Source organism: Branchiostoma lanceolatum, chromosome 15 (assembly GCF_035083965.1).
Source record: "Branchiostoma lanceolatum isolate klBraLanc5 chromosome 15, klBraLanc5.hap2, whole genome shotgun sequence".
Classification (NCBI taxonomy): Eukaryota; Metazoa; Chordata; class Leptocardii; order Amphioxiformes; family Branchiostomatidae; genus Branchiostoma; species Branchiostoma lanceolatum.
Genome location: NC_089736.1, coordinates 13,676,928 through 13,689,301, shown reverse-complemented (window position 1 = coordinate 13,689,301; position 12,374 = coordinate 13,676,928). Strand labels below are relative to the sequence as shown.

General features: G+C 39.3%; 1 protein-coding gene across 1 annotated transcript; it reads right to left on the bottom strand.

The window, feature by feature from the left end:
• Window positions 1-409: 409 nt before the first annotated feature.
• LOC136421258 (uncharacterized) lies at window positions 410-10,484 on the bottom strand. Its single transcript, XM_066408491.1, has 4 exons — window positions 10,293-10,484; window positions 7,768-8,593; window positions 5,377-5,518; window positions 410-4,359 (listed from the first exon to the last, which is right to left on the bottom strand). Exons 1-4 carry the CDS (start codon window positions 10,333-10,335, stop codon window positions 4,024-4,026), a joined length of 1,347 nt encoding a protein of 448 aa, XP_066264588.1. The 5' UTR covers window positions 10,336-10,484; the 3' UTR covers window positions 410-4,023.
• Window positions 10,485-12,374: the final 1,890 nt, after the last annotated feature.

Sequence of the window (12,374 nt, the reverse complement as noted above, 5' to 3'; positions counted from 1 at the left end):
AATATATCATTGCTAAATGACTGGATAAGATCAAGAAACATATTGTAAAGTGGGATATGCTGTCCATTCTATCTATCACGTTTTCTCAATGTGTTTATCAGCAATAGGGTTCTGTTTAAGTTTTGTGTTCATAGACTATTGTTTTCTGATTATATGTTTCAGTTTTGTTTTGACACATCATGTGTGTCACTTATTTTGCATATGTGCATGGTCTTCTTCCTTATTATGAAAACCAATACAAAGAAAGAGGAAAAAACAATATTTTATGCTTGCTGGGCTTCTCTAAAAGCTGGAATCTAATACATCATACAGTATATTGGTATTAGAGAGGCCCAGTGATCTGAAAACATTTCAATATTACACTCCCAATTCTGCTTCTTTCAACACCCTTACGGAAGACGTCTTGCAATACATGTAAGACATGAATTTATTCAAAAAGAAACATATTGCGCAATAAGTACAGAGTCTGGGTAATGGTAATACAAACATGAACTGTATCAACAAAATTGCAAAAGATATGTGCAGAAAACATTACAACTTCACACTCCCAAATGTGCTTTTCACAACACCCTTACACAAGTATAACTTCCTGCAAAACATCGAGACAAAAACATGAATAGATTAAAAAGAAATACTGTGTAATAAGTACAGAGTCTGGGTAATAGCCACATAAACCATATCAACAATATTTCATAAAATATGTGCATATTTCAACAGAAGTCTTCAGCTCGCAATGCTAGCCCTTATTTTGCTATATAATATACATGACAGTAACTATCATAGCAAACAGATTGTGAAACAACACAAGGAATACATACATGTAGCGTCAAAATCCTTTTAGTTGTCTTGAATGTAGGTAAAATCGCATTTCTTGAAAAAGATTGTCTAATTTAGCCTCACAGTGGGCAAAGTATTGTTGGTTGACACTCTCTCTCTCTCTCTCTCTCTCCTTATATAATTTGGTCTCTCTTGCCTTCTCAACCTTTCTGTACCTCAATTTTGCTCTATTTTATTTGGTCTGTCTCCCAGAATTTGTATGATTGTCTTCTACATTAGATTCCTATGCTACAAGAAAATATTCTGTTAGATAGTATATACATATAAGTCCCTGAGATTTGTTCTCATGTCAGTTTGGTAGCAGGCAACATTGTAAGTGGTAGACTTTATGGTAAGTATTGTCAGTATGGTTAAACTTGGATGCTGTCATGTGCATGGGAAATTCTGCAAAAAACAGTCATGTAGATGCAACATATACATATGCTAAATAGCTCTGTCTCTTCCAGGTTGAATATGAAACATCCCATATCAAATGGCATTTAGATACATCTAGTAACAATAAATAAATCTATGACACAAGAGCTGTGTACCGGTATTGGGTACATGTACAACATCATAAAATTGAAAACCATATACTTAGGTACAGGTCTAATATACTGGAACGTCAATGTCCCGGTGCTGTGATGTAAAAGACTTGAAACAAAATATATGATTTTTTGCCAATATCGTTACTAAAAACAAATTATTCCTAGTACAAAGAGGAAAATTTTAGGAAATGTTGAAAATGATAAAAGCACTGTGCGGCAGTCGAAATCTGAACCATCTTTAATTTGATATCCGCTGAAAAGCATGCGTTCTCTGCATGAGATACCTGAAGTCTATATAAACATTTTGTTAATTGTTTCTTCATGTTCCGGTCATGGTGGAATACATGTATGTTATTTAATTGCCAAATTGTCCAGGTGCAGGTCTAGACCTGTACCTAAACCCCTGTACCGGTACCTGTACCTAATGTTACATTAAGTACACAGCCCTATATGAAACCTATAGTATCCAGTCAAATTGTTCAAGCCTTCTGCTACATGTATAGGTAAGACTGTTATTGTTCAAGGTGAAGGCATGCCTAATAACCACTCACATACCAGTTTTACTTATGGTACAAGTCAAAATGTTTGGGAACTTGTAAAATGTTACAAACATGAGAGAATGGCAAAACTCATACAGACAAGCACAAAATGTTATGTGAGATAAGCAAAAGTTTAAATCTCTCATGTCCTATATTGCACTCAAAAAAGCAGCACTTTGGCAAAGAGACTTAAATGCATTATATGTGACATTTAAAGGTTTGTAACTGAAGTTACATATTGAAAGACCAAGCGAAACATAATACGGTCAAACCTGTGGTATAGTGACCACTTTGGCAAGGATGCAAGGAATCTAAGAGACCTGTATGCAAATGTACATGTAACATATTCGTTAACACTTTAAAAGGTTTAAAAGACAAAGCTACAGTCAAAACTTCCCAAGAAGACCACATGGGACCAATGGAATCTGGTCTATATGAACAAGTGGTCACTATAGACAAGATTCTTAAGCTTGTGTCTACTCAATGGAAAAAATATTCACGGGACCATTGAGCAGAAGTCACATTGGCCAGGTGGTCCTTATGTAGAGGTGGTCACTTGTTTAGGTTTGACTGTATCTTATTTGTAACTTACAGGAAACTATAATAGTTCTTTGGTATATACAGCTGCAGTTGGTGCCACTGCCTTAATCAGTCGATAGAACCAGATTTTGGTTAACACCAACATGGCAGGCACATAGTGATTGGTGGTTATACAATTGCATTGAATGCCACCTGCATATTGAAACACCAAACCGTGCTTAACCTTCAGCATCCTAAGGTAGCAGTTAGGCACCAGATTTGTATTGATTATGTGGTGAGGCAGCAGGAGGGAGGTTAATGTTTTCCCTGATGCTTCACCTCATAACAGGGTTTTAGCTAGGATTTATAGACAGGGCGTCCAAAAATGGGCAGGGGGGGAACCAGATTTTTCCAATGAGCTTATGGATTCCTAGGGTGTCCAAAAGACGACACACTAAGAAAATTTTCTGGACGTACGACGACGACGTAAGTCTTTGACCTACATTGCCTTTTTTCATGGGTGTGAATAGGCCCTGCGGGCCATAAAACAGACATTTTATGGCCCATACATAATCTTCATACCTTACATCCAGGGTGAACGTACGTCGTTGTATGGGCCATAAAACGTCTGTCATACAACATGCAGAGCCTATTTACACCCATGAAAAAAGGTGATGTACGTCAAAGACTTAAACTAAGACAACAAAGACAAAAAAAATGTTCACAGTGTGTATCGGATCAACATCTCAATGCCCTGCTACCTTATAGCCTGCCTCATATCCATATAACATATCAATATAACAAATGTGGTGTGAATAGGCTAGCTTAGCAGGGAGATGGTTAAAACTATTCAACGAAGAGGTCAGGGCTGAAACTTTAAGGAGGAATGTGTTTTTTTGGCCTAGGAAAAAAATGTTGTGTTCCCGATCACAGTCCTGAAAATAATTTGGTAGGTAGGTAGGGGTTTTCTTTACAGTCTAACAATGTAGAATCGAAATCAGTCATGACACTGCTATTTTCAACATTAGAATTTGAGTAATGAAAACTGCACAGGGCCCATTCGACATGCTTTGGACAATCATTATACAAACCACAGTGTGGGGGCCCCTAGAATCAAATGGTGTAAAAAGACTGGTGTTGGAAAATGATTCTGAAAGATTTCATTACTGTAACAGTAACTCGGATCAAAACTTTTATGTCACTTGCCTGTAGCCAAGCCAAAGAAAGGCTTAAGGGTTGGCATGTTTTGGGCTTGATAGGGTAACTGGAAACACAGCTGTTTATTTTCCAAGGCCTTTATAAAATAGTAAAATAAATATTCCGAATAATAGATTCTTCATTTCTGTTCTTTCACATCTTCTTCTTTGACTTAGGAGTTGACTTTGGCACTCTATCACATTAGTAACCGTTTTTAGAAATTTTTTTTTTTTCAATTTAAGGCATTTATTTCCTCATTTGTGGCTGCTTTGTACGATTAACAGTATGGTTGAAAACAGTTTCTTTTTTTGGAAAGGGACAGAAATTGATGCACGTGCAGATGTCATCCATATAATCAAATCAACATGGCCTAAGAGTTATATCAAAAACTTCTATGTAGTGCTTTAAAGTTTTGAAGGCAGCTTTGGTGCAGGTTTCCCATTCAACACAACAAGGGGACGTTCAAAGCAGGGCTTCTGAAAGACAGTGCCATGTTTTTGCAGCACCTCCTCTAAACCTTTACAAACCCGTTCAATGTAGTAGTAAGGAACCCTTTTGTGGATAGGTAAGTACACAACATGGTCGATGATAAACCTGGCTTCTTCTGGGTAGTGTGTGAGTTGTTCGCTGAGCTGGTGCGATGTCTCTGAGGGAGGTTCGATGACGTTTAGCTGCGTGGCACCGCGGTACGCGTTGATTCCCTTCTTACAGAGCGAGTCAATAACTTCATCAGGCTTCTCCTGCAAAACATTAATCATGATACTTATATCATTTTACTGTAAATACAGAAATGTTTGCAGGGATTTAATTTTGCGGTAGGAAAAAAATGGTAGCCTGAGTGCCAGCCTTTTTAGCTTCCGTCCACTACCCTAGCTCTGCTGCGCTACCCAAGCTCCGCAGCGGAGCTTGGGTAGCGTTCGGAAGCTAAAAAGGCTGGTAGTCAGGCTAAAAAAATGGAGCGTTTGCGTTTGAAACAATGGTAGGGCTACAGTCACATGGAACAGCTTTTTGCGGTGGTTTTAAGTTTGTGGTAAACCGCAGTAAAACACGAACATAAAACCACCGCAAATATTTCTGCATTCTATACTATCTATTATTTTAAAACGTCACGTTAACACATGAAATTCTGTAGTATCTGACCAAAGTTAAACTATGCACATGGTACAGGCCTTAAAGTAGACATGCTTTTTTTAAACATCTTTTTTACATTTCATTTTTGAAATTTTGAATGTTTAAAGGAAGGTGAAGGAAATATTTCGATTCACCATTTTCTGTTGGTGAATATAAGTGCAACCAAAACTAATTTCTCCAATAGTCCTATACTGCTACATAAGTGTGTATAGCTTTGATGTGCGTGCAATTTGCGCTCTCTCACTAATCAGTGGCACAGCCATGTTTGGGCACTTTTAAAATCGTGGTGACACAATCATTACATTAGGTAATTAACTATGTGACCTAGATTCTTGGGTAGATGCATGCATGGTTTTATTATCGGTTTGACTGAGAGTTTGTTGTTGTTTTGTATTGAGCAACTGACGTAGTGATTGACATCAAGTGGGGTCGTGTGCCGTAAAAGTTTAAGGAACGGTTGCAGTCAGATGTGCAAAAGTTAGATGTGACAGGTCGTTCAGTGTAATATAACCAGCTGCTACCGTGCCAGCGTGCCTGCGAAGCTGGAATGGTGTGTTACATCGAAGGGCCGTTATACCAGCTATATACAGATACAGAATAAAAAAGCGTATGGAACTACAACCTACCACGAGTATTGGGAAAAGCCAGTAGTTCCTGTTGTCTGCCTTGTCGCCTACTTTCATCATGGATGGGTTCTTTAGCAGCATGTCCGCATTGCGTCCTTTATCCACTCCGACTTGAAACGACTTCTGGCGGAATCCTATACATCTGTGTACACATTCAGAGGTGTCAATGTAAGTTTTAAATCATTTATTAACCAAACACTTATCTAAGAACCATAGTATAGCCTTTTCAATACCCATGAGGCTACAACAGGTAATAACACAATGATATGCAGGGCTCGAAATACTGGGTGCATGTGCACCCAGTGCACCCAATTTTGCAGCTGTGCACCTAATTTTTTACTGTGGGTGCACTGGTGCACCCAAATATTTTCGTACGTTCTAATGTGTAAAGGTATCACTGCACACTAGTAGACAACATATTCTTGACATCAAAGTGTAAGAAAATAATAAAATCTTTGTTGTAGTACTTGTTTAAGATTTTGATGTTAGAATTTGAGTTAATTTCGATTTTGAAAGCTTCAAAACTGCGTGCCGAGATCGCGTGCCAAACGCGCATGAAGAGGAACAGTAAGGTGTGTCATTAGGTTTTGCTTACAATAGTTACGTTCTACTTTATTTTATGTGGTGCACCCAAACATTTTTTGGTGCACCCAATTTTTTAAGTTGGGTGCACCAGTGCACCTATTCCCAAAACTGAATTTCGAGCCCTGAGTACTGTTTTGAAAATCCCAACACACATATGGATTACTGTTAAAAAAAGAACCCAACACACTTATTGAGAAGAGTAGGGGTGAACCGATGTGCTTGGCAAAAAAAATCAACTATTCCCAAGAGACCTATTCCCAAGGGGGCTAGAAATCAGGTGTTTTCAGACATTAAATACGGGTTACAAATAAGGGACACATTTATCTGCCTGAGGATTTTGTACTACACATTTTCTGACATATTTTAAGATTTTTTTTCACGCGCACGCACACATTTTTCACACGCAGAAAGCCTGTTCCCTAAATCTCCAGCCTTTTTTGGGGTTGACCGCTGCCAAGAGACATAAAATTTCTAACCCTACATCAGTTCTGATTGATAAAATTGAAAACAGGTTTCCTGTATTCCACACTCTAACAAATTTGAGCTTTGGTAAGTTGATGTACAAATGTACAAGGTATTGCACCATTTGTATCTATTCACCTACAATATGATGTTCAAAATAACTCTGTCCTGATACTGTTTGTTTTTATAGTGTTAAAGGCACCCAGAGCATTTTATGAGGCTTGAAAACTGGAAATATTCTACTTGCTGTAATCTTAATGAAATTGATATTTAATGCCACTGTTAACCACATTTGCGTGCAGATTTCTTATCAAAAGTGCTCAAAAACGGCACAAAAATAAGCTACATGGTTATATTTTTTAAGTTTTAGTTTCACGCGCCTAGTAGTGTAAATAGACCGATACCATAGCACCACCCACCTCCGTCGAAATGTAGAAATGCAAAATTAAAACATATAAATGCAAATATTTGACGGATATGCAGTCAAATATTTGACGGACATGCAGTCACTCTCTCATTGGTCGAACCGCTAATTGTGATGGACAGTCAGGATCAGTCTTTTAGGGCTTGGATTTTCTATCAGTTTTCACCACACAACGACATCATGTCTTTGCTCCTTTAATGTCGATATGTAAATTGTAATGGTACAGTGTTATTGAAACTTACTATGTGTAGGAATGACTAGAAATTTGAGTTTTTTCATTCAAGTTTTAAGCCTCATAAAATGCTCTGGATGCCTTTAAACTCTACTTGTTAGATTACTTCGGACAACATCAAGTAATAAAAACCACACACCGACCCTATTTATTCCAGGACCGTAATCAGAAACACAACAGATTTTTTCATAGGCCTAAGAAAAATGCTTTATATGGTAAACAGCCTTGCAATTAAACAGCCCACCCATGCCAGAAGGCATGTAAGTAAAGTTGTTTTTGTTGTGAATAAACCAGTCTACAGTGCTGCATTCCTAAAATTATTATTCCATATTATATCTAAGACAAGACCTGAATCCATGGCACATAGAGATTAGCATATTGGCATAAATCTTGCATGAAACTTTACATGCAAAATCATATACAGTCAGTAATAAACACAAAATTTCAGTGATAAACACAAATGCAGCTGCAGTTTTTTTGTCTTTTCCAACAGAAATTTCACACCCTAAACTAAAGAAGGTTTAAGATGGTTCAGAAAAAAAAGGAGAATATACATGTATGTGTGAGATATTATTTTGCAAGTCTGGACTTGTTTCTAGACGTTTAGGTTTTTTGGACTTGAACCTAAATGTCAGGTCCAGTCTGATTCAAGTCCAGGGTTTAGGTATGCAGCACTAAGTCTACCTACCTATGGACCAGCAAAGATAGCAGTCCAGCACTCGGCTGCTGACGGATCTTCTGAAAAAACTGGTCGGGGAAACCCCTCAGCAGGGAAATCCACATCTTCTGGTGGTCGATGCCTAGAACATTCTGCACAACAAAGACGCCGTAACCCGTCAGAAACGGCCAGTTCAGACCAACCGTAGCGACCGAATACTTGAGCAGCTTTTTTAAATACTCCAACGGTGACTGGGTTGGGTACAGCGAATAAGCTTCGTTCATTGCTGAAAACAGCTTGCTGTCTTTGATTTTCAGAATAGATCCGCCAAAAGCAGTTGAGGGCTTGATAACACCGAAACTAAAGAACGAAATATCCGAACGTGGATTTCCAATGTACTCAAATCCGCAGAAGCCCTCGGCGCAATCTTCGAGTACGTATAGACCATGCCTTCTCGCTATGTCGATCACTTCACCCATGTCAAACCACTTCCCATACAGGTGCGCTACAAGTACAGCTACAGTTCTCTCTGTGATGAGACCTTCCAGAAGTTCGACTTTCGGGGAGAGGGTCTCTACGTGGACGTCTATGGGAATGACCCGTACACCGTGGTGTCTGACGACGCGGGCCATGTCGGGAATGTTGATAGCGGACATGATGATTTCTGAGCCCGGCGGAAACTTCTTGACCGTAAGAAACAGGTCGAGTCCGGTGCGGACGGAGAGGCAAGGCAGGACGTGGTTTGGGTTCTGTGCGGTCGTCCATATCTTCTGGAGACGGCGTGTGTTCAGCTGTCGGTCTGGTGAGGAGACAGTACAGTCCCTGATGCCGGACAGGATATCTCGCCATGAGGCATCTATATGGGATTAAACAAATCACACGGATTAAGATCTAGGCAAAGCAACCAGATACTAGTTAACAGATCGATTCCAAGTATTTGTCATTATACAGTGTTCTCGCCAGGCCTTTTCAGCATAGGGGCCCCCTATGCTGTGATTTGGACCCCCTATGCTGTGATCTGGACCCCTATGCTGTGTTTCAACCAGCATAGGGGTGTTTCTTTCTGGGAGAACCTTGTGACCCTTCATAAATCTTATAAAAAGTTCATATTTGGCTTTAGAATGAGGCTGTGACAGAGGAAAAACTCTACTTCACAAAATTTATCCCTAAAAATGTATGAAATAATGTCTCCTTGTGTCACGAATTTACAAATTTTCCGGGGGAACATGTCTGACTCCCTACTCTGGTCATGTCTTCAGCACTCCACGCGTGACTTGTACCGCTTAAGTTGGCCTTCTGTACCTGACCCCTATGCTGTGAAAAAATTCTGGTGAGAACACTGTTATAGAATGATACAAGCTATGTTTCCTTACTTCATATACATTTAGTAATACAGACAAATTTATACTTCTAGAAGCTGCTACAAGTCAATTCAAGTTAAAATTTAGTGCACAACAATTGCTACGTGCTGTCCTGAACAACTCCTGAAGGGAACATCCCACAAAGGACCTCCTATATGGGGATCTACCCTTCATAGAATGGAATAGCCTTCCAGCCTCGGTCGCCCTCAGTTCAACTCTTGACAGTTTCAAACAACAGGTTTAATTCCCCACCCTTCCCATTCCTAACCTCCGGTTTGTTACATCTCACAACCTCACTCTCAACTTGCAGTAGACTTCCAGTAGTAGAGAGGCAGCAAAATCTTCACCACGTTGAAGGCGGCTGCCTTAACCGAAAGAAGAAGAAGAAGACATATCTCAAGTCATCCGTGAGAGGAGACCACATGTATGTTTTGCTGGTCATTTCTGGAAGAGTTCTTCTTCTTCTTTACTGCTTAGCCTCATATCTGAGATTATGAGCAGTTGCACATGGGTTAGATACAACACAAGTGCCCGGTACAAATAAAACGAAGGGAAAATAAAGGAAAGACGCTAAGGAACATAAACAACTGAATCTGTGTGTGCAAAGGACAGGACAAGCGGATTTAGTGAGTAACTAATACATAGAGTTTAAGGAGAGATTGTCAGCAATGTTCAGGATTTTAGCTAGGATATATAGACAAGGCGTCCAAATATGGGGGGGGGTCAATGGGAACCAGAGCTTCCCAATGTGCTCTATGGATTAACAATTACCTGGTAGTATTGCATGTGAATCAATTTACATGCTGTTTAACTGTCTTGTATGTGGAATGGTCCATTTTGCAGTGAGTGTGTGGGGGGAACGCATGTGCATGTGTATGTAATTACCAGGGATACAGGATGTCTTCTGGGTCAAAACATCAGACTACAAAAACTTACCATCAATTAAAAGCTAACCTGTTATGTCAAGTACAGACCGGGATTCTACAGGCCTGACGATGTCTTGGTTCCCGTAAGACGTTATCCAGTATTCGTTATTATTTCCTAAGGGCTCCCTTGGAAATCAAATACCCATTAAACTAAAGGGACAACCCTAAAGATTCATAAAATAGCAAAAGTTACAGCATGTATGCCCCCCTCCCCACCCGGATATAAATTCTGGTACTCAGTGCTGAATTGCAGAGCAAAGAAACTTACCAATAAACAAACTCCCGTAAGGCACAACTCCAACCAAGGCCATCAGAATCTTGCATAGATGAATCCTCTTCTCACATACTCCTTCGGGTCATCTAAATATTCTCCAAAGTCCAACAAAACATACGGAACTAACTATGATTTGTAACAGGTGACAAAACAACCGCCATTTTGGAACTAAACAGAACGTAGCGCATTGTGGGTAATGGGTCAAAGGGCGGGAGAAAATCGAAAGGCGGTAACCAATGGCAACGGGATTGTCAAGCAGACGTGGAGAAGGAATAATATCACGCGCGTTCCCATGATTTAGATTCTTTAAAGAGATCCTGTCATTGGATTTATGTAAAATTAATCTCTAAAAATCAATAAGACGGCAACCAATTGATTTAAAAATAATTACTTTTTTAAAGGTGCCCAAAGCAATATTTAGGGCCAGAAAAAGGAAATTGAAAATAATTCTAAAATCTTTATGGTAGTGACATTTACTAACACTCTTAAGCTCATTTAGTAAGAACTTCATACTTTAAGCATTTTAAAACCGTGCCGTACGATGACCCCCCTTGTTTCGCGAACCTACAAAAATTCCAGAGAATCTTTTTTGTTTGATTTTAAGTGAGTTTTCACATTACAACGACATCATATTTTTTGTATCATGGACGTCGCTATACATTGTGATAGTGCTGTTTGAACTAATCATGTATAGAGATGACTCAAAAAAATTGACTTTCAAAATCCTATTTCCGGGCCCTAATATTCAACAATGGGGGGGGGGGGGGGTTGCTGTACTCATTAGTTGTATTACCTCAGAAGTAGAACATATGAAACTTTGATTCATTCAACAGAGCTAGTCTACAGTTACTAAATATAGCATTTCTGTCCGGCAACTTACCCAGAATGCAACAGAAAACAGGTGACTACGAAACAATTTAATCAAAAAGTTATAGGTGTTCCAAGGCCTCACGCAGTTTTAATGAAATGCCTGACTAAATTATGCATTTGCAGCTTCGTAGGTACCCAGCATCTCGTGCCTGCGTAGTTTAAGTAACGAAGATGTTGATTGGATGTCCGAAGGTTGAAGTGACCGTGTGCATTCCTATCAGACACAGTGATTGGTTGAACCAAACTATCGGAAAAGAATATTGCATATTTAGACCACACCCGTTTATTTTCGAGAGACCACCTGTCCGAGTTTGGGCGTCACCGAGTTCTTGCACCACAGGAACTCAGTAAGTTTGTTTTTAGATTCTTTTATAATTTTTTTTTGCACTTCCTCTTCATGTATGATAATAAGTTAACTTAAAAAGTACTGAACTATTTAGACATCCCAGGAACCGTTAATTGAATGCTTAAGTGTTGAAAATCGTGTTGGAATATCGTCAACTCGTTAACTCTTGTTAACGAGTTGACCGCCTTTCTTTCTTCCTTTCCAGTTCCCATCTGGTTAAAATGTCCCCATTTGGTTAAAATGCTACAGAGAGTCGTTTATTTCCCACATTTGCAGAAACACAGTCAATTTGAGCACCGCTTATCAGGAAACATGTAGAGTTAAAAAGGATTGCGCTTAGTTGCATCGGTTGCGGCAGAAATATGCAGCCAGAGATTACAAACTACTCTCCAAGCAGAGGAGGGGTTCCGGCTGCATTTTTTACTTATCTTTAGGCGTTTTTGTCGGGCTTTCTACTTAGTCATATTTTTCGTCTCTTCAAACTCTAAGAGACAAAAAAAGACAAAGTAGAAAGCCCAACGAAAACGCCTAAAACACGTCACAAACCAGCCGGAACCCCTCCCCTGCTTAGAGAGTAGTTACAAACAGTTTCCGAAATATCCTCCGTTGTGTGTAGCCTTCTTTTTTGACATATCGTTATACTCTTCAAGCTAAGGTTGAATGGGTAGATCGTCACCGTTTTATAAATAAAAAAAAAAGACATATGATAAAACGGGGACGATCTACCCATTCAAATGGGCTAGCAAAAAAAAACGGCATATGATAAAACGGTGACGATCTGCCCATTCAACCTCTGCTTTGAGAGTCATATCGTTGCATTTCTGCGAGGAGGAGCACGGAAAGGTACGAAAAACTAGCTT